The sequence below is a fragment of the Lepidochelys kempii genome, chromosome 18 (assembly GCF_965140285.1).
Source record: "Lepidochelys kempii isolate rLepKem1 chromosome 18, rLepKem1.hap1, whole genome shotgun sequence".
Lineage (NCBI taxonomy): Eukaryota > Metazoa > Chordata > Testudines > Cheloniidae > Lepidochelys > Lepidochelys kempii.
In genome coordinates, this window is record NC_136397.1 from 16628787 (window position 1) to 16653078 (window position 24292).

The 24292-nt window shown below is 43.7% G+C and overlaps 1 protein-coding gene across 2 annotated transcripts in view; it reads left to right on the forward strand.

Moving 5' to 3' along the window:
* The window catches only part of TTLL10 (tubulin tyrosine ligase like 10), a 97874-nt gene that overhangs the window by 39870 nt on the left and 33712 nt on the right, over positions 1-24292 (forward strand). The window contains exons 1-2 of one of the 2 annotated variants that reach the window (XM_073316742.2): positions 1580-1660; positions 11282-11964. In XM_073316742.2, the coding sequence (XP_073172843.1) occupies positions 11391-11964 (574 nt within the window). In that variant the 5' untranslated portion in view covers positions 1580-1660; positions 11282-11390. Of the gene's footprint in view, positions 1-1467; positions 1661-11281; positions 11965-24292 lie in introns of those variants that run through there. The other variant, XM_073316743.2, reaches the window with a different exon arrangement.

Here is a 24292-nt window from a genome sequence, read left to right on the forward strand (position 1 = left end):
GATGCTCAGACTGCCTGCTGCCTTCATTAATCTATTTAATGAAGTCAGTCCATCAAATGGTTAGAGCAGAAGGCGGAGAATCGCGATGCCTGGCTCCTATTTCTGTCTCTGCAACTTACTGGCTGTATCAGCTTGAGCAAATTGGTTAATCTCTCTCTGTACCTTTGTCTCTGTGTTTAATGGGGAAGCTCATTTCTGTACAAAATGTTGAGTCCCCGCATGAATAGTGCTGTGTAAGTGCAAAGCAGTGTGAATTCATCAGTCCTATTTTAATTTTTTAAAGGAATCCTTCAAATAATTATGCAGTTTAATATTTTTATTAATATTTATTTTATCTGTTTTGATTTTTTCTTTGTATTTGGTACAGTGCTCTTAGCTTATGGTAAAGAGAATCCTGAAAGAGCATTATAACCTTATTGTATATGCTGGGGTGGGTGTGTTATTCCTTACATAAATCTGGATATATCTTATATGGAACTAGAGTATAATACTTCTCTTTAATGCCGTCATTGCATCACTAGATCTTGTAAGACTTTTTTGGGGAACATAGACAGATATTTTAGTAGAAACATTCCAACCATAAACTTCTTAAGCAACAATGTAACATCAGGCAACCACTCTATCGCGTTCTGAAAACAAATTACTCAAACTTGGTTTTTGCAGCTTTTCATGTCACCGAGAACTTTTTGATGGTGCAATTTCCTGCTGTTTTCACTGTATCTATACACAGTACTCTAGATCTGTGAAGAAGTATAGTTTAGTATAGAAGAGTACTTGCACTTCTATAGCATGTTTTAGTACAGGGTCTCTAAGTACTTTACAGACCGTTAATTCAACCTGCCTTCATAACTCTGGGAGGAAGGTATATATTCCCCTTCATTTTACACATGAGAAAACTGAGGCACAGGATGTTAAAGTGAATTTCAAGTCAGAACCCAGAAATCCTGAACCCTCAGTCCTTCCTGTGCACTAACAATTAGGGATTACTTCCTAGAAGGAGTAGCACCTACTGGAAGTATTTGCAATATCATAGGGTGCAGCACCGCCGTCCTTCCAGCCTATGGTTTTCCTATATGACTCTGTAACATGTAGGCGGCTTGGCCATGAGATGTGTAAACCAGGAAGTTGGAAGGTAAAGCAAGGGCGAGGTTCCGGCTTGGTCTGTGTGAGCCGAGCATTGGAGCTAATCAGGCACATCGAGCACGAACAGGAAAATACAGAGAATGTTGCTGAAGGTCACTGTGACCTCCAGGAAGAAATGCCAGAGTATTCACACTGGCTTGGCACCTCCTCACTCGGGGATGCAGGGCCAAGCCAGAGCTAGAATTGAGTTTGGGCCAGACTCCGGCTTTCTCTGACTTTGCTCGCTCCTCTCTAGAAAAAGAAAAAAAAAAGTTTTGTCTTGAGAAAAAACAGACAGGGCTTGCTGCCCGATTTTCCTCCTTTCCTCCTTGTGTTTTGATTCAGGAGGAGCTGCAGATGCTCCGAGGGAAGAAACTGTCCGTACAGAGCAGACTTCAGGACTACCGGTGGCAGCTGCGGATGAAGTTTCTTGAGCAGGCAAAGAGTTACACAGGTGTACCCTACGCCAAGAAGTATCACGAGCCGGGCAGTAGGTGCAGACCCTTTCAGCCCATTCACCTTTTCCCTGATGGAGCAGGTATTGTCATTACTGTCTCTGGTGATAACCTACTGACGGTTCATGCCTTCCTTAGGCCACAAATGAATGGTAACGTCTCTTCTTTGGCCGTTCAAATAAAAAATATAAAGGACATAGAGCCATAGTCAGGAGTGAGATTAAGGGTGTCTAATTTGGCCCTTCCATATTCATGTTACCCCAGTTTAGACGCTATTATGATCGTCATCCTCATTATGGTTGCACCTAGAAGCCCCATCAGAGATCAGGGGGCCATTGTGTTAGGAGTTGTACATATACCTGATTAGAGAAAGAGGTTAGAATCTAAATAAACAAAAGGTGGAAGGGGAAACTGAGGCACGGAGCAGTGAAGTGACTTGCCCAGGATCAGTGGCAGGGCTGGGAATAAAATCTAGGTCTCCTGACTCACACCCCAGTGCATTATCCATTGACACATGCTCCCTTAGACATCCCTAGACTAACATACACTTACCATCAGGCACTCCATCTAGGAACTTTGATTCCTTTGGACTCAGAGGACTAAAGAGGTCAAATTCTGCTCTTTCACCCCAAGCAGTTCTACTGACCAGACATTGGCTGGTACGACACATCTCTCAGAGGGACACAAGAGAGGAGTGGAGCAACAAAAGTAGTCAGCAAGAAGTTGTTTAAAGTTCCTAAATGCTTTTCAAAATGTTTAAATGTAGGTGAAAGTGACATTTTTCATTTTAAAAAAAATTAAAAGAAAAATTTCCAGCCATCTCCAAAGCTTCAATTCCGCATAATCCACATTACATCTGAAACATCTACATAGATCCTGTGGATTTGGTGAGGCCATAAAACTAGCAACGCGTGAACCTTTTTTGTCCAGAAGTTATAAGCGTCCAACAGTTCAGGTGATTTTGCTGGACCTAATCCAGCATATCCTAACTTCTTAGGGCTGGAAATCTCATGGGATTCCTGCTATTTCCAATTTCCAGTCAAGCTGGAAATACCATGAAAAAAAGACATCTTGGTAATATTTTGGCACTTCCTATTCCAATTGCAAGTGCCATCCTGAAATGCAGAGGCCACACAAATCAGAAACAATGGAGGAGAAAAAAATACCGAAACTGCCAAAAGGTCCAGTTCAGGTTTGGTTTCCAAAATGGGCGGAGATTCTAGGGCATGGCATTGAGGCCCATAGCTGGGCATTATAGTTTTATCCACATTAAGAACATAAGAATGGCCCTACTGGGTCAGACCAATGGTCCACCTAGCCCAGTATCCTGTCTCCTGACAGTGGCCAATGCCAGGTGCCGCAGAGGGAATGAACAGAACAGGGAATCATCAAGTGATCCATCCCCTGTCACCCATTCCCAGCTTCTGGCAAACAGAAGAACAATATACATTGGTGTGTCTGCCCCTAGACAAATCTGAATTATTGTGCAAAGCTGTCTCTTGCTGCATCTTCTCTCACCAAAGCGACTCTCCTGTCCTCCTGCTGGATAAAAAGGGAGGTTCCTTTGTCATTTTGCTCACCTACTGCCTTGCTCCCCGGCTCCAGAGTACGAATCCCCGCTCTTCCTGGATTGCTGCGGACTGATTCGGCAGGTGGTGCATGACTTAAAATCGGAATTTGGCTTTTGCATGGGTCCAGGAAACCAGGCGTATCAGTATGACACACTCCCCATCACTCTGCCCAGTGAGGAGCACATGAAGCCGGGAGACCTCATCTTCATTTCAGGAACGTACTTCGACACAGAACGTAATGTCAACAAAGATATCTATCCGTCCACCCATCCCCTTTGTACCTCCTCTATTTATCCATCCATCCTCATATGTACTTCCACCCCCTTCATATCCGTTCATCCATCCGTACCCATACATACCATCCTCATATGTACCCCCCATGCGTATCCCCCATCCAGCTGACCTCAGAGAGAAGTATACAACATTGTTAGAGTAGCTATGAGCCACCACACAAGGCTAGACACACACACACAAGGCTGTGAACTTGGGGATTTGAATGATCCCGGTTAAATGAAGTAATAACCCTCCCAAATTTTTACACCTTTCTGGAATTAAACTTAAAATGAACACTTTGTGAATTCTGAAGATGTGGTTTGGGCTGGTTTTGGTCATTCTTGTGACTATCTTTGCAATTCCTGATGGAACTAGACCAGAAAGGTGCTTTTTTTGTGTGGAGATTTTCAGCCATATCTTTCCAAATTTGCAGTGCAATTGTGAGAATTTCACAAAAAGTTGTCAGTTGAAGTTGTTATTACTGGATAGCTGTTTGGTGGCCTGTATGCCATGAGTTTTCTGAGCCTGTTGGACAGGTTTTCACATCACAGACAGCCCCAATCCATTTGGCTTTCCTCCTGGGAGTTCTTTGGGGGAGAGGGCAGTCTCTGAGGAGGGATGAATGACTGAATAGACATGGAGACTAAACTGTCCTCTCAGCAGCAAGGGTAGTCTTTTCTGGTCAGGGCAAGACACACTGACTGAACAGTGACACCGTCTGTCAGGGCCAGTTCTATGGATAGACAGTCTCCAGGGCCGTCAGCCCAGCACCTCCCCAAATGCCATTTTAAAGGCAACTTTGGAAAATGCGCAGTCACTTCCTTGTCATTGCAGGAAGGTGGCAATTCCATGACATTGTCCACGTGGAGATCTGGCTGGGGGCCGGTGAGCGCAGCCTCGGGGCCAGATGGAAAAGGGGCAGACTGCAGATCTTTGATTCCTACCGGTTTGTCTCTCCCTCCTACGGAGACATGGAATATCACTTCAAGTCCATTGAAACTTGGCTCCTAGGCACCTGTGTCAGGCAAGCATCACTGGCTTTCTTAATCTATACAAAAAGAAAAGGAGGACTTGTGGCACCTTAGAGACTAACACATTTATTTGAGCATGAGCTTTCGTGAGCTACAGCTCACTCCACTGAATGCATCCGATGAAGTGAGCTGTAGCTCACGAAAGCTTATGCTCAAATAAATGTGTTAGTCTCTAAGGTGCCACAAGTCCTCCTTTTCTTTTTGCAGATACAGACTAACACGGCTGCTGCTCTGAAACCTGAAATTAATCTATACAGTACACATCAGCCTGGGATGCCTGAGGCTGGCAATCTCAGGATCAAAGCGTGTCCTGAGACATTTCCCATGTCACTTGCCAGAGGTTTTGGTGTAATTCTGTTCTTAAACGTGACAGGAGAAAAGGGCCCCTTCCTATCCCAGGGCCCTGCTTCCTGGGCCAATTTCTTTCTTACGCTGCAACCCCTTTATTCCACTCTAGCATTGCAAAGGGGTAATAAAGAATCCAACCCCTGGGAGTTCATTGTGTGGCTGAGAGCTTCCAGAACATCACTGCCCTGCTCCCCCTCAAAGCACCCGGGGATGGGTCATGCCAGAGGAAGGAGAAAGAGGGAGGGAGGAGCTGGCTGCTCACTGGCTTTTCTTGGCTGGCATACCAGCACCTAGGGGAGTGTGACAAACCGGTGTAGCTTAGAGCAGCCTTGAGGCTACTTGGAGGCAGTCTGGGGAAGGGATTGTCTCATTTAGAATCAGGATACACAGCCTGGCCCCTCCTTTCCACCAGAACATTGTTCCCTAGAGGCCCCAGAAAACCCCAAGAAACTGTTAGTTCTGGCCAGTGCCTTGAGGACTTCCTAGCCCAGTCTTTCTCCTGGTTGGCCATGCAGTGAAGCTATAGGGCCCCATTCACAACCAGCACAAGCGGGCACAATACCATCGACTTTCCCCTTTGCACTCCAGTGAACTTGCCCTCAGTGTTAAACTGGTGACATGACATTCACCTTTATGGCAGCAGAGAGGTTATAAACACAGGTTCCTTCAATCCAGGATCAAGCCAGCTCTGACCAAACACTAGATCAGAAAGGACTCAGACAGTATGGCCGGGCCAGTAGATTTAGTTTTTGTATAAAAGCTTCTTCCCATCCTCCCCCATCACCAAATACATTCCTGTCTCTAAGTCTCTCCCTCAAGTCTTTTTGTGCTAGCCAGGGGTTTTCTTAGCTTCCCACCAAATGTGGAATTTGGCTCCAACCTAGTAGCAGAGGTGCACGTGCTACCTCGGTTAGTTAACTCATTGCAGTCTATCCTGGAGGCCAACTTGTGACTGCAGTTCTGTGGAATTCAGATTGGGGGCCAGTGCTTTTTGATCACGTTCATCAGTCGGGGTTTGGTGCTATGCTATAAGCAGCATTTGCTAAACCAAAAAGCTATTGTTCCTGTTCAGCTGGTATCTGCTGTGTAATTTTGCAAAACCACCAAGAGAAATTGCATTGGCCCCTTTCTGACGTCTCACCCTGCAGTATCTTGTGCTTTATCTGGGGAGTCAAATTCAAAGGTGTTATTATGACTGCAAAGAACTTGGTTGCTATCGAAAGATGCAACTTAGCTGTTGCTGCATAAATAGGCCATAAATTATGACTTGAAATTCAACGGAAATTCATTCAGAAATGCCAGCGAACCTCATGACCACCACCACATATTGAATCCTAGCCCAGAATGTTTCAAAGTGCAGTTAGAAGAGCAGGGTTGGAGGCTTTTGTTATTTTTAATCCTAATTTCCTGTGGGAGACAAGTACCTTATGATGATTTTTTAAAAAATGTAAATGCTTAATTTTTCTCCAAGAGCCATTTAATTTCTACCAATCATTCATTTCACCAGTGTTTCATTGCATTTTGCAAAGTCACTAATTCTGGTCTTCAATGATTGCAACCAAGAGAGATGAACTACCTGTTTCTGCTTGGACAACGATAGAGTATAATAGCCTCAGATGGGGTCAACTGGTGAAGCACCATTGACTCTAGTGGAGGTATGCAGATTTATAGCTGCTGAGGACCCAGTCCCCTTGATATAAATATTATCTTTGGGATTTTATTCGCCTTGCTGAGGCAAAACTCCCCTGTGCCATTGCAAAGGAAAAGCCACTGTTATCGTTCATCTATACGTACAGGTAGAACTTCTAACTTCCAGAACTCTCTCCAGATCAGATCCTTGAATAGGTCCAAGGAGCACCTAGAGCAGGTTAGAAGGGTGTGCATGTAAACCTGATGTAAAGCTCACTTTTGCACTTCCCCAGCCCTGGGGCTGCCACATGCCAGGCCAGCCCCCCAGCATGTTCGAGCAGCCTGAAGAAGGCTGTAAATGACATCAGCTGACAATGCCCCTGAGTGACCAAAAGAGCAGCCTTGGATCAGCAAATTGGAGGGAAGCCCTGGCTACTTCCCTTTTACGTTGGCCATGCCCCTTCGCTAGCTGCAGGGATTGAGGCAGTCTAGTCCCCACTACACTGGCTGTAAACTACTGGAGGATTCCCCTAAATTGGGGTGATTCTACAGAGCTCAGTTACACCAGCTCTGTGGCTAGGTTCCACAGGCACTAAGGCATAAAACACCCACCCTGCACCCACCAATCTGAGCCTCCTGGTTCTTTGACCTATTATTTGCACAGAAAGAAAGAACCAGCCATGAGCCAAAGAACCACCAATGACCTCCACTATACACTATACACACTATACACCAATGACCTCCACTATACACAGGTTAGAAACCCCCAATATTTTAGTGCTATACATTATTCTACTAAATTTGTGGATAAACATTTTGGGACAGATGACTCTACGGTGATCCAAAGGGCCTGCATATACACATATGCACAGGCAAGTCTAATGACTGCCTACACAAGCAGATTCTGAGCATACAGTTACATAATCTGAATGTGCCTATGTCAGTCGTTGGCCTGGGCGGTGACTGTTTTGAACTGTACCTACTGCAACATACTGAAAGGTATCGCCATAGAGATGTTAACAAAGTCAGGAGAGATGGAGCACTGAGCAATGAGATCAGTGACTGCACTTGAAGGACAGGTACACCGTGATCAAAATTCATATTGGCAGCCACTCTGAGTCGACTTTTATCAGGTGACGAGCGAGTGGTTGTGCAGGGGGAAGGAAACAAAATTAGCTTTTACTGTTTGCTTCTGAGTGACATTGAAAGTGGGTGTAGTGTCTGGCAGCACAGGTGAAGCCTGACCTTTCGAAGACTTGAAGAGGACCATGGACGACTGAGTTGAAACAAGCCAGGCAACAGGCGTTCCAGCCACCAAATTGGTTTCCCTATCTCTCTGCTACACGCGCTCACTCTGGTGACACGTGTGCGCCCACTCAAACAGCAGCCCTCTTTATCACTGCAGAGCTTTATCTAAAAACACACCCCTTTGTAGAAGTCGCTCTGCATGTTAATGCTGGAACCCCTTCCACAATTAGCAACAGTCGCTAGGCAGCTGTTGCTAGGAGACCAGCCCTTGTTTATAGTGCTGAGGGTTTTCTGAACCTGCCGGAGGACTCCTTTGGAACCTGGTGTATATAAAGCAGAGGCAGGTTCGGTTTCAGAGCCATCACTTGCTGCTGTGAAGCTATCCTTCTCCACTCAGTGAGATAAGCAGTCCACACTCTACAGCCGTGTGGGTCTGCTGCTCCATAACGCGATGGTTTGGTTTCTTTAGAAGCTCTCTTAATGGCCCTGCTAGAAGCCAAGTTTTCTAAGCAGAAGGAAGGACAGGGGACAGTGAAAGCTTTGCTACGGCATTTAGTGTCTGCTGAGCAAAGGTTAGAATTTCCATTTCTTTACTTCACTTTTTTCTTTGAAAGAAACAAAACAAAGCAGAAGTTCTGGTTGGAGCAATTCTAAAGTCAAGGTGGAGATAAAGATACTGACTTACATCAGCTATACATGTGATCCAATGACAGAGTAATAGTGTCAAACTATGAACCTAGTGGAAACTATTGTCATTATTAGTTTCTACTAGGTTCATAGTTATTTTAATGTTCAGAATGAATGTCTAAGAACGGATCTAAAACACATTGTGGCAAAGTCCTTCTGTGCCCATTCTCTGGGCTGAGTCAAAGCTCACAAGCTTAGCAGCCTGCTTTCACAAGCTAGCCTTCCTCACCTCCTGTCTTAAAGACTGCTGGGGAGTGTTACAGGCTGCTGTACATCACACCCCACATGGGGATGAAGTGATCTTTAAATGTATAGTTTGTAAAGTGCTGCGAAGTCCTTTGGGATGAAAGGCATTAAATAAATGCTGGCTGGAGTATTATGGCAACATCACCTTTTCCTTATGGCGAACGTTCATTGTACCCCAAGTCCCCTTTATACCCCTTGATATGTAAATGTAATTTTGCCTATTTTACGGCCTCAGTCTTTACACTACCAGAGTGGTAGTCAAGGAAGAGTGGGACTTTTAGGGTAAATATTCAAAGGGAAGCAAGGGGATTTGCTCAAGTGATTCCTCAGATCCCTTGGGACACTTGTGAAGACCATTTCTCTCCCAGAAGGCTATGCCAGTGACGGAAGTTAAATCCTGTGCATAATGCTGAGAAGAGAACATACCACCCAGTTTCTCTCTCTCCATCCAAAATTTCATGAAATTAGGATGCACTTTAGACTAGAGACAGGCTCAAGGCCTAAAATCTGAGTTCTGTTTTTGAACACCACACAACAGTGATGTTTCAGACCTGGGGTTTTGGTTCAAACCCGCTACTGAATAGCCACTCGTGAAATAATAAAATATCTATTGTTTAGACAGCACATTTCCATCCTGAGATCTAATAGCTTTTGGCAAACGTTAGTGAGCGTTATTAGGAGAGCTGGTCAGAACATTTTCAGCTAAAGAGTTTTCCATTGGAAACCATAATTTTGTTTCAGAGTAACAGCCACGTTAGTCTGTATTCGCAAAAAGAAAAGGAGTACTTGTGGCACCTTAGAGACTAACCAATTTATTTGAGCATAAGCTTTCGTGAGCTACAGCTCACTTCATCGGATGCATACTGTGGAAACTGCAGAAGACATTATATACACAGAGACCATGAAACAATACCTCCTCCCACCCCACTCTCCTGCTGGTAATAGCTTATCTAAAGTGATCACTCTCCTTACAATGTGTATGATAATCAAGTTGGGCCATTTCCAGCACAAATCCAGGTTTTCTCATCCTCCGCGCCCGCGCCCCCCCAAACTCACTCTCCTGCTGGTAATAGCCCATCCAAAGTGACCACTCTCTTTACAATGTGTATGAAAATCAAGGTGGGCCATTTCCAGCACAAATCCAGGTTTTCTCACCCCCCCCCCCAAACCACACACACACAAACTCACTCTCCTGCTGGTAATAGCTTATCCAAAGTGACCACTCTCCCTACAATGTGCATTTGTACAATGTACAAGTTTGTGTGTGTGTGGTTTTTGGAGGGGTGGGGGGTGAGAAAACCTGGATTTGTGCTGGAAATGGCCCACCTTGATTATCATACACATTGTAAAGAGAGTGGTCACTTTGGATGGGCTATTACCAGCAGGAGAGTGAGTTTGTGTGTGGCGGGGGGCGGAGGGTGAGAAAACCTGGATTTGTGCTGGAAATAGCCCAACTTGATTATCATACACATTGTAAGGAGAGTGATCACTTTAGATAAGCTATTACCAGCAGTAGAGTGGGGTGGGAGGAGGTATTGTTTCATGGTCTCTGTGTATATAATGTCTTCTGCAGTTTCCACAGTATGCATCCGATGAAGTGAGCTGTAGCTCACGAAAGCTTATGCTCAAATAAATTGGTTAGTCTCTAAGGTGCCACAAGTCCTCCTTTTCTTTTTGCATAATTTTGTTGATATTGAAACATTTTGCAGGAACATGTTGATTTCAACAAAATTTTGTTTTGAAAAAAAAATGGAAATGAAGCATTTTGTGGATGTGGAAATGGAATGTTTTGACATTGTTGACATGGTGTGTTTCAGTTTTCCATTCTGACATGACCTTTTGTTTCCATATTTTTAAAGTTGAAATTGGAGTGAACCAGCCTGATTTTATCAACATGAAAAGTTTTGATTGACCCCAAGTGAATTTTCTTTTACATTTTATTTCACTTGAGATTTCAAAAAGGTTTGTTTTCATTCCAATTCAACAAGAAAACAAATATCAAAATAATAGAATTTCCCATGAAGCAAAAATTCTGGTTCCTGCCCAGCCCTGATTGTTATCCCCCATTTATAAAGGGGAGAATGAGGCATAACAAGGCACTGTGATGTGACCAAGAACACCCAGTGAATCAGCAGCAGTGACTTAACATTCACCTGCTTCTCCCGCCCACTCACTCCAATAAATCACAGCTTTCCTTTAAGAAGGAACAAGTTTTAGGTAGGTCTGTTTTGATGCCTTATTAACTCGGCATCATCTTTCAACCTATGTTATGTCTAGCTCAATGGGAGCACATAACACAATACACTTCTCTAATTTCCCATTGGTCCTGCCTCTACAATAGAGATTACACAGAATATTTAGCCGTGACATTTATAGGTTTCCTGGAGGAATTGTTTAACATTTGCTTATCTTCGACTATCTGTTACCCTAGCTTGGAAAGCCTATTTCCACACCCTCCCCCCTTGCTCTAATCAGTGTTTCAGTTCCTCAAGCCTTGTGAATTAAGCATCCTCTTCTTAAACAAACGCTTTGCTTGCTACTTTTACTCAAAACCATTCCTTCTCAAAGATTGGTTACAAGCCTGTCTCACTAAGGTTATTCTCCCACTTACTGCCTGAAGAATATTTGGTGTCAGTGCTCTAACGAAAGGTCTCGTTTGTTGTCTTCATAGCCACTGCCCAGAACACAAGTGGGCTTCGGTTAGAGAGCTTCCCGGCAAGAAGTCTGTCTTCTATCCTGAGACTGTACAACAGGAGCCTGCTGACGATGATGGAGATGGCATGGAAAAGGAAGGCAAGATGCAACTGAAAAATGAAGAGACAGCTCCCAGATCCCAAGGCATGGCTCAGGACATAATGAGCAGGACCAGATTGAGGGAGACCACCCATATAATTGCTGTGGATTTACAGGGCATCCCAAGAACTGGGTCTAATGTTACCAGAGAGGATGAAATAGAAAGGGGATTAGATACAGAAGCTAGTGAAAACAGGGGACAGTCAGCAGCGAGCAGGCTGCTGGAGACTAATCTTACTAAACCGGACTTGGAAAGCAGTAACTGTGCACTCCCGGATGGAAATTTGGGTCAGAATAAAGGTTCTGAGGAAGCCCAAGAACCAAAGACAGCAACAAAAGTCACATCTAAGGCCAGCCAAGAAAACAATAGGAAGGAGAACAGTATAGATCTCAAGCCTTCCCAGATCATCCATGATTCTGGTGTAATTGCTGAAAATGCCCCTTCAAACTCCAAATTAAATTCCAAGGGGACATTAGCAACTAGCAAGAGGAAAAAGGTAACCAAGTCAATGACAAAAGAAGGAGATAAGCAGCTGGTTGGATCCTCATCAGCTGATACAGGTGAATCTTGGAGCCTTGACTCTTAAATGTCAATATCTAGTCATCAGGTCACATCCTCAGTTGGCATAAATACCAATGGAGTTACAGCAATTTACATTAGCTAAAGATCTGACCCATAACCTTGTATACAGTTGTGTACAACTTGTATGCAAGGTTGTATACAGTTGGTTGCAACTGTATTGTACACAATTGCAACCTCCTATTAACAACACTGAAAAGATGGGCATGGGCCTTGCCTCTGAAACAAATCAAGTTAGAATTTACTGTCACTGGCAAACATCTAGTGACACTGAAATAATTTAAATTAAGCTTTTAAGTGGCAAATTGGAAACACGGAGAGAAAAATAACCTCTCCATTAGCAGGAAATTTGGGTGAAGAAGAAATAAATCTCTTCATTAATAGGCAATTTGGCTGAAGTGCTACAACATTTTCAGTGATAAATACAGCAATCAGCTTATCTTCTGATGTTTCCATTGTTAAAAATCACATGGATGCACTGGTAGTAAAATGTATATTAGTTCATTTCAAAGGGAAACGTTAATAATGAGATAATCTTCAGGAAGATTTTGATCTTTAAGAAAGATGGTTAGACAAGTTAGATGGAGCGAATGAGAATTTCAGGTAGGTTTCAGCTCGGGCTCCACAGGCAGGGCATTTAGATAACAATCTGTTAGACCACTCTTTCTATGACAGTAGAAAAAGCAGACACTATGTTGTCAACGGCTGAGGCTTTTTGTTTCTTCTGATAATAGATTTTCTAGAGTACAGAGTGGCGGCATTGTGTGTGTGTCAAGAGCAGAAGCTAAGATTCATTATGAGGTGCTTATGCATGGACCTCATCTTGATAGACACAGTTTTAGGTGCCTAGATACTTTTGAAAATCACACTAGGTGCTTAAATACCTTTAAAAACCTGGCCCTGAGTGATCACAGTTCCCAATGAACCAAATTCAGAGATGAGTCTAACGATGTCTCAGATGGAGTAATTTACTAGGCCCAATTACTCCATTTTAGGCTCCCTTAGTCTTCACTCCCACTTAACTGACAAGTATCTTTTAACCCCTCCTACACATCTCCTTTGACTCTGCCCCACTGACTCTGAATCTAAGTTACTATAACTCATAGGGTGAAGGGCCAAAAGAAGGGGTGCCTAGACTCACCGCTCAGTGTGTCAGCCAGTCAGCATTGTTCATTGCCAGGATGTCCCGAAGATGACACTTCAGTGGTGGTTCTTTCTGGGAAGGACAATATAATGTCCCCAGAGCAATCAGCGCCCTCCAGGTTGGAGATAGCCATTTGCTCTACCAAACCTATCTTTATTCCAGTGTTGCCCCTATTCTGGCATCCATGGTTCTATATCTTGGAGCTGACACAGAATCGTAGAATCATAGACGATTAGGGTAGGAAGACACCTCAGAAGGTCATCTAGTTCAACCCCCTGCTCAAAGCAGGACCAACCAACATGCATGTATCTGTCATAGGAGCTTGCCTGAATGCTCCTGGATCACTGTAGTCGTCTAATGGTTGGAGGAGGACGGAATGAACCATTACATTAAGGGCTTGATACAAAACCCATTGAAGTCAATGGAAGTCTTTCCACCGACTTTCAGTGGGCTTTGGATCAGGTTCTAGTGCGGGGGAGTGAGAGACCCGGATTCTAGACCCTGCACTATCATGCTGAACAAATTACTTTACCTCTCTCTTTGCCTCAGTTTCTCATGTGCCACTATTAGGGTAACTATGAGTCATCCCAAAATATACAGTAGACACTTTCAGGCCTCCTAAACTGTAGACAAGATTTGTGCAGCTATTTGTTTATGCATTCCAAACTCACTTTTGCACAGGATTCGGTTTGTTCAATGTGGGTAACTGCAGGCAAAGTATCATTTTAGATGCACAAATATAGGATTCTGCACGTGCAGATAGATGCCCATGAAGATTTGCAAGGCACAATTCAGAAGCCTCATTTGGTATTTTGGTTCCGGTGGGGTTGAATGGGGGAAAGCAAGACCTGAATTTGGCCCCTCTGCTGTGGATGGGGTTTTTAATTAATAACTTGGGTAGACTGGAGGATCTGTTTCATTATCCTCTCTTTAATAATTAGCGATCCAGAGATGCAAAATACACAAATAAATGAAAGGTAAAGGGACTTATGCTTAAACATCATGTGTCAAAAGATTCAAAGAGCAGGAAAGTTCATCTGTAATCTTTGTATGGAGACCTGGGGGATGGGACACTTTGATCTTCTTTCTCTGTGTAATTATGGAATCTCCCAGTATTAAACAGAGACAGGTACGTGTTCAGACTAATGGAAGAGTCTCCTTATCAACACTTCAATCGCTGCAGTTTATTTCATGAGTTCATGTCTCAGGATAAATGGGACTGTTTAAAATTGGTTAATTTCTTAGCAACCCTGGCAAGGAGGATAAAAGAGCAAACAGCTCTAGAGAGAGCAGAAGTGAATAACTGAATGTTAAAAATAGACCTATAAATATTTAGATCCCCATTTCAAAGTGTAACAGTAACAGTGCTATAAAACTGCAGAGAGAAGAGACCAGCCTTTGTGCTGGAAGCCATTGCTAACTAGCTGTGAAAACAGATGTGTCTTGCAATGAACATCTTTTCACACTCTTCATCCGCACTGCTGACTAGCTTCCCATATCAATCCTGGTGATAATGCTTCCCCTCACCCTGCTTCTAACCCATACTACCAGTCATGCTCTGCACACCCATGCTGCTCAGGTAACGTTCCCCACATAGACTCACATCCGTGGTGAGGGGTATCATATAAATAAGAAAGAGAAGATGCAACAGACTTTCTGCGTGACCTTGGGCAAGTCCCTTTAACCTCTCTGGGCCTCAGTTCCCCTTTGTAAAATGCCCTATCTCAGAGCGCTGTTGTGAGGATAAACACATTAAAGACTGTGAGGCTCTGATATGACAGCCAGATACAATTGTTTTATCCATCTCTCTCAGTTATTTACTTCTCTATTGACCACATTCCGCACCTCATGGCAGCCATTTTAGTCCTTCTCAGGTTTCTATACTTTTGGTCATATTTTCACACACCCATGTAAAAAAATCTTCCTTTCTCTATGTTATCCAGGGAGCATGAGACTTGTAAGAGAAAGATACAGCTCGGTCCGCATAGGCTATATTAACATAGTGCCATCAGGACGTGTTTGGCAACAAGGAGGAGATATAGCCAGACAGCCATTATATGCTCATGTCCCAGAATTTGGTATTTTTGGTATTATTAGCTGAAATAATACGGGGCTGGGGAAAACATGTCCCCTTCCGCCCCTTCCTCCCCCTCCATTGTTTATATCTCTAGATATCCTGGATATCAGAGAGACTGGGTGCCAGAGATGACCTCATAGAATTAATTATTAGACTAAATTGAATTCCCTGGGGTAACAGTTTATTCACTTCATTAAGGAGGAAGAAGATTCACATCTTAGGGGTGTCAACATTTAGAGAGAGTGTTCTGCAGTTGTTGTTGCAGTACTTTTGCATTATGTAGTGTTTTGTAATTGCGTATGTGTTTGTATTTTTGAAAAAACAAAATGCAAAAGAATTTTTTTAAAGGGAAGAACAAGACAACAGTTTTAGGCAGAAAGCCAGGAAACACACTCTGTACTGTTATTGTAGTCCCAATCATGGCCCAGGGTCCTATGGTGGCAGGGGCTGTATCAACAAGCAATACAAATAAGGGTAAATAAAAAAAAAAAAGACAGTCCCTGCCCCCATACAGTTTACAATCAACTTCCTTTATATTGAGGAACTAACACACTTTGCTAAGCGGGCGAAGGTAGCAGGGAAACAGTAATAAAATAACCCTCAACACAATTTATTGTAGACTGCACTTGAATGTGTAGATGAGGTCTATGACAAGCACATTACAATGCATGTAAATACTTATAAAATATTTCAATGAGCAAAATCTTGGCCCCATAAAAGTCAATGTCAAACTGCCATTGGCTTCATTGGAGTTAGGATTTCACCTATGAACACAAATAAATTATAATGTGCCATAATCCATAAATATGGTAGACCAGGTAGCACAAGAGAACAGTCCAAATGGCTGACAGAGAATCTGGGGTCTCCGTAGTCTGCCTGCTTTGTTTTTCATTTTGGGGCCCAATCCTGCTTCGACTTAAGACAATGGGAGTTTTGCTTTTGGCTTCCAAAGGGGTGGAATTATGTGTGTCTGCTCCTTTGCCTTTGTGCTATCTAGGCCAGATCCTGCATGGGTGTCAATTGATATAACTTAGTTGGCTTCAGTGGAGCTCCTCTAATGTATCCCCGCTCAGGATCTGGATCTCTCTGTATTTGATTTTCACGCTGCCCAATTCTCAGTTCTGTTTTTTTCATCACGTTTTTCCAGCGGATGTTTTTCTTCTTGTCCCTTCTGCTCCTTTGTTCATAGCAAAACATGAACCCCTGAGATCTAGTTGAACTTTCCAACCTACCATGACCAAGGGAATTTTAAATTTGGCCAAACAAGTTTGCCCATCCCCATTAATGATACATTTCAGGAAGTGCCAATTAAACAGAGTTTCATCCAACTCCCATTAATGTCAAATGGAATTTTTCCAATGAGAATTGGATCAGAGCCAAAGACCGCAGCAGTTCTAGCCTTGTCTGAAAGCACATGATCTTTGGCCTCGTGAATCATCAGAAATAACATGAAGGGATACAGTGCAGCCAAACACCTCATGCTTTATGGTAAACAAAAGCAATGTCCGCTAAATCAGTACATGTTATTGGCTGAGAACCTCATATCTGTTTTGATTATTGGAAGCTTCATTAGTATAACTTTTTCACAAAATCATCTCTTTTTCCATTTAAAAAATGCTTGGTGATGCAATTCATTGATAATGATAAATCTTATTTGTGTAAAAGCTGTGTCATTCTTTAGCCACTGTTTGGAATATTGACAAGACACTGGTTATACTGTTATAAGTACCATCAGGAACTTTGTAATCAAATAACGCAGTGTGGGTTTATTGGTGGGTATCCAAGTTCCACTTGGTATTGCAAGAAGACAAAAAGGTATGGTCAGGGCCTCTTACCCAAAATAATTTTTGCACACATATTGATTTGTATTTATCTGTAGATTAGAACTGTGTAAATGTGACAAAAACTTCTGCGCGGACATTTTCCCTTTTCACTTTGGGCCGTTTCATGACCCACGGAATCTCAAATGTCGCTCTGAACGTTCAGTGGAAAAAACTCTGCTAGAGATGTAATAGCCCGTCGGCACCCATAGATTATACCTCTTGCCCTGCTGGCTTATTTCAACCAATGGGGTTGCAGCATGCAAATGAGACGAATAGGGGTGATGAAAGGGAAGCAAGAAGAAGGTGGTCGATGTCATAATACAACCGTTCAGCAGTGAGTGGAGCTGTGCTGGATAGACGCAGCAGTGGGAGAAGAGGGGCAAGGAGCTGTAACTGGATGTGACTTTCCCACCATTCCACAGTGGGCCATGGGTGGAGAAAAGGGTTAGGGAGACAAGGAGGAAGGGACGGGAGAGCCACCAAGACACAGAATGCTCACAGGGCAGAGAATCTGAGAAGACATGGAGCCCATGTAACTTTCACGGGTATCAAATACATCAGGAAATCCTAGACTGGTGAGCAGCATCTTCCAGCAACATTACAACTGGATTTTAACTGCTAGCAAATGACACAACTCCCCTGCCTCCTTCCCTCCCTTTCCCTTCCCATGCACACATACCAAGTGGTGAGTGGATGATGTAATGGCTCATTTTAACAGCCTGGTATGTGAGGCTAAGGTGCTTCGGCATATTATACAAACGGAGTCACAGTCCCACATGGAACAGAGCTGAAGGGCCAGAAGTACCAAGTCAGCATCACTAAACCCTGTTATGAAGCTAGATGGGAGTGTGTGGTGTAGTGGATAGAACAGGGGCGTGTAGATCAGGCCCTTTTGGGTTCTGTGCTTGGCTCTGCTCCTGACTCGCTATGTAACCTGGGATAAAACATCTCTCCGAACCTGTTTCCTTATCTGTGAAATGGGAATAATACTTCCCTACCTCACCCAGGAGGGTTGTGAGGTTTAATTAACTAATGCCTACACAGTGATTGGAGCTCTTCAGATAAAAGGTGCAATAGAATGGCAGCATGTAATTAGGATAACCAAAAGTTTGCCATTAACAGCATGATTGGGAGCTAGAAGAAGTTCTGTTGTGAAATACAAGGGGTCGGAGGTGGGGGCGGACTGGAGAACTTTTGGCAGAAGGAGGCAACCCAGCAAGAAAAAAAAAGTCATAAAAATACCAAATCAGAGAGGAGAGCCTGGAGTATTTCTGAGAAGAATTTAGTGGGAATGGGTGCTTACGGGGGCTTATAAGAATATAAGAACGGCCATACTGGGTCAGAACAATGGTCTGCCTAGCCCAGCATCCAGTGCCGGTGCTTCAGAGGGAATGATCCATCCGCTGTCATCCACTCCCAGCTTCTGCCAGTCAGAGGTTAGGGACACCCAGACCACGTGGTTGTATCCCTGACCATCTTGGCTAATAGCCATTGATGGACCTCTCCTGCATGAACTTATCTCAATCTTTTTTGAACCCCATTATATTTTCGGCCTTCACAACGTCCCCTGGCAACGAGTTCCATAGGTTGACTGCGTTGTGGTTTCTCTCTCTCTCTTCTGCCCAGTACAGTCTATTCTATCCACGGTGAAAGCATATTCCTTAGCGATCCTTCTGTAAACCGACACTGTAAACACAGAGGTAAAAATGTGGATAAATCTCAAAGAGTGAAATCCTGGCCCCATTGAAGTCAATAGCAAAACTCCCATTGGTTTCACCCGAACAGATTAGCATCGTCAGGGTATCAGATATCACAAGTTCTATTTTAATGTGATATTGTGTGATTGCAGCTGGAGTCACAGTAATTATCATCTGCCTTGTAAACACACGTAGTCCTTTCCCCCAGCACATCTCTGTATTAAGCTGTGAAACTCTTTAGGAAACACATATTCATGGGTCCCCCACCTCCAATACGTTATACCCCGGCAGTTAACCCACTTCTAAGTTTCTAGGTCATATCTGACTGATGTAGATAGTTGAGGGAATTATTCATAGATAGATTATGTAATGTTGCATGCTGCAGAAAGGCTTTCAAGTGGCAGCTTTCAAATAAATGATCTGAGAGAATATCTTTGGATTTTTACTTTTTCATTCTTTATGCCAGCTTTTTGGATCTGATTTTCAAAGGCAATGAGCACACATGACTTCAACCGAAGCCAACAGAGTGGCAAATTGTCAGCCCCTCTGAAACTCACGCCTTTTATATTTTATGGCCTATGTTTTTATTTCACTGGAGGCAAGAAGAGAGCAGGGAGGATGAGTTGCACCCAGATCCTAGTTTAAGGATGAAGCAGGGGTCTCAACTTTTTAAAACTCAGTGAAAAGGAGTTTGGGTCTGAAGGGAGGGGCAGGGGGGCTGGAACAACTTGTATAGTGGAAGTCCTGAGAGCCATTGAGCCAAACTCTCAACCCTGTATATGATGGAAACCACTTCAACCCAGGGGGTGTGGCAGCACCCTCAGGACCCCTAGTTCCAGCACCTGGGAGGGGGTAGCTAGCTGCAGTGAAGGCAGTAAGACCCTGATGCTCTTTAGACAGGGGAAATAAACAGAGGCTGGGTGTCCAGTCCAAGTTTTGGATAGAGATAGATGAAAGTCACTGGATAGGAGTGAAGACACACGAGTTCTGGGCAATTTCCACTCTGAATCCAGAGCCTAACTTCATAACTGGCCCCAAACTCTTCGGAAACCTCATTGCTCAACACCCCATAACTTTGGATAAGTCCAGATCCAGAGCTGAACTTTGCAGTTCAGGCAACTCTCTATTTTGATACATATGAAGTTCAGTCTGCATGGCCCATTCACTCCTTGGTCTTTTTGGCTGGGACAGCAGATAAGAGGGACAAACATAGTGGTGGCTTTTTGTGATGTGAACACCTGGGCACAGGGAATGGTACTGGACAGAGACCACCAACTCTTTTCACATATAATAGATCACCACTGGGAAAAGGCCTTTGGACAAGATTCACAGGCCTGGTCAAGATTCAAACCAGCCTCCCCAGGCATGAAAGGATCTGGATTCTAAGCCAATCAATTCCCTTGATTCAATTAATTGCTTCTCCTGCTAACCTGTTTTGGAGAGTGTGTTTATACAAGGTGAAGATTAAACAGCTAGAAATTGTCCACAAAAAAGTTGTTAGTTTGTAATCAAGTTGGTTGATTGCTTTTTTTGTTGAAAGTGACAATATGGTATGTGGCATTCGAGTGTTCTGTTTTGTTAGGGCTGCATACAAATGCTGCATCATTTTAACTGTACTCGTATTGTTAAAGTAGTACAAACCTCCCCACGAGACATGGACACAGGTATATCAGTATAAATGTGCTTCCATTACGGTAGTTTGTTTACATACTGGAAGGGAAATAAGCTATACTGGTATAAGTCACCTTTATCCCAGTATAACTGATTTCACTCTAGGGGTTGTACCAGAATAACTATAGTGGTTAAAAATCACACCCCTTTGGTGACGTATTTATACTGGTACCTGATCTGCATGCAGATCCAATTCTATTAGAGAACTGAAAATACGAAGACGAACCTTTCAGGGCTACTATCCACCTAACAACCCCTTCCCATCTTCTTCAGCCTAAATCAGAGTCACCGATAACATCACACTAACATTATGATCACTAAACCCAACTTTTAGATATTATGGCTTCAGGGCACGATGCAGATGCACCATCGATTGCCTTAACAAAAAATGTCTGCAAGAAAAGTTTGCTTTGCTTCCCACCCTTCTTAACAATCAAAAGGCCCCCATACTTTTCAGGTAGGAGAGATGGAATACACATTTTTTGAGAGTATAATGTTACAAGCACTATGCAGATGAAACACCAAGGGCTTGATTCGCCATTGTGTTTCTTCCATAATACAGCTGAATAATTTCTCGGAAGTCAAAGAGGTTGCAGCAGCACGAAACTGGAGTAAAATGGTAGTAAATCAAGCCCTGTTTGTGCAATAAATGGTGGGACCTTAATGTTTAATGTTTAGAAAAGATTTCTTTTTTCCTCTTTTGTTAGCCAATGCTTGTTAAAGAAATTGCATGCTATCTGACCAAGAAGCTCCTCAGAACTACCTAATGAAAACCTGTTTGGAACTCTTTCTGGTCAGATAATGTTCTCCTAGAGATCCTTGATTAGTTTACTTGGCACATAGTGTTCAGAGATTTCACCACATTAGTGACAATTGCTCCTTAAACAGTTAGGAGACAGGATTTCCATTACTGATAGCAGCGAGAAAGTGAGAGAGAGAGCACGTGAATGTGTATGACCCAATTTTGAAAAACCCGTGTTACTGTGTCACTTCCTCTTTGTTTGCCCCAGCAAAATTAAAGGCACAATCAATGCCAGTTAGACATATAAATACTTGATTTCCATTAATTGTGTACACTAATATTTGTGTGTGTGGGTGGGTGGGGGGGAAGAGAACCCGATTTTAAAACTTTGGCCCATATCATGAAAATTCATAGTACACCAATATTGAGTGACACCCATTCCCCTGAGAGTTTCATATTAGCAATACACAATATACTCCCCCCAATATAATTGATCTCACAGAAAACACAATATAGTCAGTGCAGAGGGTATTTGAAGAGGTGGGTCCTGTGAGTCCTTGGTGGTTTCCCCAGGATTCACCCCCATTTTACAACTTTAACCCTCCTCATCTCCACCATTTCCCTAGCCAAGAATCCCAATGGTTCCTTTGGAAGCATAGAAACGATGCATGTGACTCAGTCAGTTTCTCTTCTGCGCAGCACTTTACTTCTTTTGTCTGCTAAAGCTGAGTACTGCGTCTGCAGTCCCCTCAGTCCATATTCCTGCACATTCCACAGTCCCTGACTGCCATGAGAGACCGTCACTCTGAACTGACCTAAGGTCTCACACCACCATCCTCGTAGGCCACTTGGTCTATGTATGTCAAACCCCAAACCCCTTGCCGTGATGCATTTCATGGGCTCCTCACAAGCAGCCCTTACGCTCAGGCAAAGCGCCCAGTGAAATTTTCAGGACCTGGTTCTTAGACTTTGAACAACTGCAAGAAACCTACAATCTCTCTCCTGTGTGACTTGGCTGACAGAATATCACTTCTGTTGGTGCTGGGGTCTTCCATGCACAAAGCTACAATTCTGATCAGTTCAGAGAGACAGAGGAGAGCCTGCTGGGACTGCAGCAGACTGGACCCAAGTCAGGTTTTACTGTAGGGTGGCAGGGCATAAGATTCAAAAGCCTTGCTGGGAAGTCGGGCTTTTTGAATGGTCTCCCGCTCTTAATCTCGATTGCCTAACTGCTTCCCCCGCACACACAGGAACAAGAGCTCCCACCCATTAGCCACAAAATCTGCCTGTGAGAATAAAGGAGGAGTAGCAGCTTCAAATGTATTCAACACACCCACACGTAACCCTCTGCACAAACCACCACTGGGAGGGATGTGAATAAATGGTGCAGCGGGAGGGGTGTGCATACGTGATGGCCGCCCTCCGAGCAAGTGCACCAGGGATTTCCAGAGCTAAATGCAGAAGAAGCTACAGCTTGAGCTAAAAGGTCAAGGTGCTGTAGCTGGGGGCTGTAACAACTCATCTCCTTGGTGGATCAGCACAGAGGGGGACTGGTCACTCCCCAGTGAGTGAGTGACACATGGAAGCCACTGATGGGGCAATAGGGTCTCTATATAAACATCATTCCTGCTCCTCAAATGCCCCACACAACTCTTGGCATAGGGGGCCCGAGGCAAGCATCAGACTTTTCACAGATTATTTTTTGGGACGGGGTGTCAGGTGGACCCCTTCTCTCTGCACTGCACACAGGTTATTTTGGTGAGCATGTATGTTCTGCACGATGGCAGAATTAAGCCCTACATGTGCTGTCAAGTATACACAGGAAAAAAGGACAGGAGTACTTGTGGCACCTTAGAGACTAACAAATTTATTTGAGCATGAGCTTTCATGGGCTACAGCTGACTTCACAATAGTAGAGATGGCTTTTATCTGGAATAATGAATTGGGTGGGAGAGCTGGGGGCACAGTCTCAGACCTCTATAATAATGTGTTTCCCATAAACTGTATCCTTCAGCCAACAAATAAACTTATTTGTTTTCAAATATTTGCCAGCGTGTCAGGAGACTGGCCAGCAGCCACAAAACAAACAGTATGAACCCAGGACTGGGCCAGGCACTTAAACTCTTGCCTCCCAAGGTGGAAGACCTGACTTCTAATAAAAACATCAGCCAAAAATTCACTTTGTGATCACCCTGGTCCCTTGAGGCCACCAGCATCTGAAGGTTTTGCAGGGCCAACCAAGTGCCATGCCCACCTATGGCCCAGCATAACTGAGAATGAGAGAGTCATAATCTGAATCCCAAACTTTTTACGACGGATTTATTCAGTCCTGGCTTTGGCAAAACGCCCAGTGGGTTTAATTCTAAAATCTTCATTCACACCAGTCATTCCTTGCTCTTGTAAATTCCATTATATCAAGTAAAGAGATGGATTAAGGACTAAATTACAGCCTGCATCTCTGGGCCACACCTGTCACAGGGTTGGTCCTCTTTCCAGTCATCCCATTGTACTGTCTCTGGCTACTGACTATTTGCTTGCCTGTCTTTGCTGTCTCTGACCCCCTCCTCTTTCTGCGCCTAGCCACTCTTGGTAACAGCAGGAGCAAGTGGGTGCTGTTAATGGCATTCCTGGACAACACACCCACCCTACTGCTGTGCAAGGGGGCCACAGATGTGAACGTTTTCACTGCCAGGTGTTATCCCGTATCGAAGAACTAGAGATGGACCAAACCCAGGATCTGAACACTCCTGGACTTTGGGGAAATTCTGATCTGGGTCCTGATCTGAATTATGGGGCTAATCTCCAAAGAAGGTATCAGGTGTGGCTTACTGCTGTAATGCTGAGTCACCAGTGGTAAACGACATTTAGCATTAACAGATTCATCTCTGTCTTGTTTGTTTACAGATTCCACATATTTAGGAGGCAGCAAGTTCAGGTGTATTTTCGGAAAGAAATTGCTGAAAATCATGGGCATTAAGAACAAATGCAGTAGGCAACCCACCCCTTTCCCTCCTTCTATTCTTTCTTTGTGCTTAGTAGATGGCATAATAACAACAACAACAAATTGTGATTGTTACATGCACGTATAAGATACCCATCACCGTAGTATCGTGGTGCAATTTATAAGGTGTAAAGCTCAGTGTTAACGTTTCCAA